Source organism: Girardinichthys multiradiatus, chromosome 7, assembly GCF_021462225.1.
Source record: "Girardinichthys multiradiatus isolate DD_20200921_A chromosome 7, DD_fGirMul_XY1, whole genome shotgun sequence".
Taxonomy (NCBI): domain Eukaryota; kingdom Metazoa; phylum Chordata; class Actinopteri; order Cyprinodontiformes; family Goodeidae; genus Girardinichthys; species Girardinichthys multiradiatus.
The window spans coordinates 15,466,001-15,470,334 of record NC_061800.1 but is presented as its reverse complement, the minus strand read 5'-3'; the positions used below and the strand labels follow the sequence as shown (position 1 = coordinate 15,470,334).

Here is a 4,334-nt window from a genome sequence, read left to right as displayed (position 1 = left end):
GCTAGGGTTCAGTATTAATTGTTCCTGGGTTATTTTTCAACATCCTAACCAATGTTTGCTCATCGAAGAGCAACAGCTTTGATCAGTCAGTTAAAACTTACCATACCCAGGCTCGACCAGCAGAAACAAGAAATTCCCTAAATGTAACCTGTCTGACAACATGAAGTAGGCCAAAGGATCTCTGAAAGTGAATACATCATGCCCTGATCAGACGAAATTCAAGAACAGATGAAAGTCAATGACATCTATCAGCCATTTTGAGGCATTGGGTGTCAACAGACCCACAATGAAACACATCTATAAATGAGGCAAACAGACAGTTATGAACCTTCCTCGGAGCCGTCTGCCTAACAAAATTACTCCAAGCGCGTATGGAAGACTCATCCAGGAGGTCAAAAAAGAGCCAAGAACATAATCTAAAGCACTGCAAACCTCCCATGCCTCAGTTCAGGTCAGTGTTCATGACATACAGTTTAAAAGGCAATTCTACTAAAACTACTGAAGAAATGTGTGAAAACGCCTGACTTAGAAGTTAAAAATAAATCCCTCTGAATCTTCTGGCATGTAGCAAATAGAAATCATGGTGTTAATCCTAACTGACATTAAACAGTAAATGTTTAGTCTAATTTATTATCTTTTTGTGTATGTAAATATCTGGTTTCAACCTTAACTTTAAATGAATGCTTAAATCTAAAATTCCAACTAATTAAAAACCACCAAAGCCAAAATAAATAGATCAAATCCTTTACTGATATTTAATAACATTAACCTTTATTTAAAATATTACTCTGTTTGAAATTACTAACTAAAGAAATTTGTTGTCATATACTAAACAAAAGTTCTATTCACAGCTAACAGTAATGAGAATAGGGGAACCTCATCATCATTCAGAAAAACAACAACAAAACATTAAAAAAATGGACCAGTTACTGTTGGCAACCAGTAAAAATCGTCCAGCGACCTCATCGACAGCCGCACTCCTCCACCACCATGTCCTGGTAATGTCGGAGCACTACGTTATCGTTGTTGTCATAGTAGAGCATGGAGATCGGGGAGAGGCGGATGGGGGCGCAGCTGGGCTCAGGTGTGCCCTGTGGGTCCAGGGCGTGGACCAGGGTCTGCAGGATGGCATGGTTGGTACCGTTCAGGCTCTCGGTGAGCGGGAACGGGCACTCGCCGTGGCAATAGTTGGCCATGTAGCCATGCGGGGCAATGATCCAGTCCTGCCAGCCCACGTCTCTGAAGTCAATATAGAGGCGCCGAGCCCTGCACAAGGTACTGGGCGTCACAGGGAGGTGGACAGCGTTTCTCCTCTGCCGGGAGCGACACTGGTGAGGGTTCAGGGACACAACCACCAGAGAGGCCTCGATTAGAGGAAAAGATAGGGCTGCCTCCAACGGGAGAGTGTTGCCTGGTAAAAAAGGAATAAGCTCCACTGGATCTCCACTGATTGGACTCAGCACAGCAACCAAGCCATAGTTGTGACCCAGTTTACGCCAGCTCTCCGCCAGTGGCGTCACGTCCATGATGATTTTGGTGGACTCCAGCTGCAGCTGGACGGACTGCGACAGCAGGAGCCTACGGTTGGCCTGAGGATTGGCTTCCCTCAGAGTGGCTCGGTTCACTTTATAAATGGACAAGCTGACGGCTCGGAGACCCTGCAGGAACTCCGCAGGCCTCAGAGGCATCCAGTGGAGCTTGATCTGCAGCTGAGCCAGAGACAGCAGTTCCACAGGCTCCAGGACAGACATGTTGAAGAAAAACTGCTTCTCCAGACAAGCCTGACAGCTGCTGCTCCAACCCAAAACCAGCCTGCCTGCAAAACACCAGCAGGGAGAGCAGTGCTTTAACAAGCTATTGTGGGGTTTTGAAAAGCCACCAAGTGCATGACAACATAAATAACAGTGTAGATGAAATTTCCTACAGCCCTTTATTTCTCCATGGAACACACAGTGTGCCCGGAGTCTTTGTAATTTTAGCAACAGCGCTGAGTTTTGCTGAAGCAGCATTCCAGTGTGACTTAAAGAAAGGACCTCAGAATAAAAGCCTTTACCTTGTTCTTAAATGTTGCTGATGTTTGGTTCCAATCTTCCTCATTACTGAACAACACTGTGATCAATAAATAATACTGCATCTCATCCAGTACCTGTATGCAAATCCTGGTCATTAAACTACTCTGAGAGCCTGATCTTCTACGAGCTTACCAGACACAAGTGAGCAATTTATTCTTTTTAACCTAGTTTTCATCATTAACTAGTAACTTTGTTAAAAATACAATTTGTTCTACATGTTGAAATGTAGAATGCTATTTACAGTCCCTTGCAAAAGTTTTCAAATGTGCCAATTACATCCACAAGCTTCAGTGTATTCATTTTATGTAACAGACCAACACAAAGCAGCACATAATTGTGAAATAAAAAGGAAAATTATTCATGGTTTTAACAAAAAATGTCAAAAGTGTGTTATGCGTATGTATTCCACCCCGTTTGCTCTGATACCTCCAAGGGTTTTTAGACTACAGAGGCCCACAGCTAAGGTGGATGGGATCTGTTGACAGGAGAGATGTTGACAAATCTGGCTTTAATACAAGAGTGGTGAGCAGAAAGCTTCTGTTGAAGGAAAGCTATAAGACGTCCCAGCTAAGGGTGTAAGAAGGTGGGGTAGGAAAATGCACCATGTCCACAGTGAAACACGGTGGTGGCAGTATCAAGCTAGGATGCCTTTGTTCAATAGGGATGGAAAGGCTAGTTAAAGCTGGTTGGAAAGTGGATGGATGGAGATATATATATATATATATATATATATATATATATATATATTTAAAATAGAGGCTGCAAAAATTTTTTATCTTGTCCAGCTGAAAGTTCCATCCTAAACATAAACCCGGAGAAATAAAGGAATGCTTTAGATTAAAGCATATTCACGTGTTACCATGTTAGTTTTTTACAGAAAATCCTAAGGAAGTACTTTGAAGTTTGTGGTTTAAACATAAATTAATCTGAAACATTGTAAGAGCTCTGAAAAACAAGGCACTGTAGGCCAAACTAATGGGATTTCATAAACAACCCGTTTTTTGAATGAAAGTAAAAACTTCAAAAATGTAATTGTTTAAAAATTAAAGTGATGTCTTTTAAAGCTAGGCTGACATTTAACGTCAACAAATGCATTTCCAGCTTCAACATTGGGAGTATTTTTATGGATTTATCATAACTCTGAAAATCACATCTTCAGTCACTAAAACTGGAACTCAGCGATCTGCAGGGTCGCGACCTCCTTACTAACAGTTCCCCACCTTGGTCCTGCACATAGCGGATGATGTTGCCGCGGACTCCGTACTCGTACACCATGCAGGACTCGCTCTCCCGGGCCTGAATGTTCGCTGACATCCGGAACATCTTCCAGATCTCGGAGGGGATGGGGCGCTGGTGCTGATGGTTCCCTGCGGGCCGCGGCCGCTCAGAAAGGCCAAGGGAGCTCAGGAAAAGCCGCTCCCGGGTGCTTCTGTCCTCCACCTCCAATAAAGCCCCCACACCGAGCAGCCATACAGCTAACAGCAGCAGAGGAGCCATGCTTGGTCCCGGGACTGACTGGGAGCTCTGTGGTTCTTCACCTGTGGCGCTGGGAGCCTCCCGGTGCGCAGCTGGATCATTATGTTAATGAGGAGCGGGCGGAAGGGCCACAGATTAGGAGGGGTGGACTGATCTCAGGCCAGCCAGGGCCCAGAAATAACATGAAGATTCTAGTACTGTCTGCAAAATCTTTACTTAAATAAAGTTCTTTATTGAAGTTATTCTGAGCTTATTTACACAAAGGATAAATATTAGTTAAAATAAATAAAATATATTACCAACAGCTAGTTTTTTTCTTCATAATTCAGGTTAACTTTGTTTCAGAATATTAGATTTGGATTTTTTTCATTTCATTAGGAGTCATTTTATCTGATCGCAGCTTTTTTCCTCATATGTTGTCAAACTGGTGTGTTTTTATGTACTGCATGTTAAAATGTTTTTTTTTTTCTCCTCAGTGAATATATAAACATATTTACAGCAGCAGATAACCCATTACAAAAAAAATAAAAAACCGAAAGCTTGTAGAAATCAATATGGTTCATCACTTGCATGTCATCACCTTTAAATTCACTGAGTAATTTTTGAAAGAAAATACTAATGCTACTGTATCTAAAAGGGAGGAAGAAAAACCCTCACAGTTTAAACATAATCTTCACTGAGTCACATTTTAAATCAAATCAAATTGTTTCTGCGATCGTGTTTCATCTAGGGCCACATTTCATGTACATCGTAACTGTTTGTTAGTAGACATAAGCATCATTGTTT

The 4,334-nt window shown here is 42.0% G+C and overlaps 1 protein-coding gene across 1 annotated transcript; it reads right to left on the bottom strand.

Moving 5' to 3' along the window:
• Positions 1 to 749: 749 nt before the first annotated feature.
• Positions 750 to 3,649, bottom strand: gdf3 (growth differentiation factor 3). The gene is given in 3 exon segments (XM_047371153.1): positions 750 to 1,816; positions 3,293 to 3,583; positions 3,586 to 3,649. Coding segments are annotated over 3 exon segments (1,209 nt in total). The 3' UTR covers positions 750 to 962.
• Positions 3,650 to 4,334: the final 685 nt, after the last annotated feature.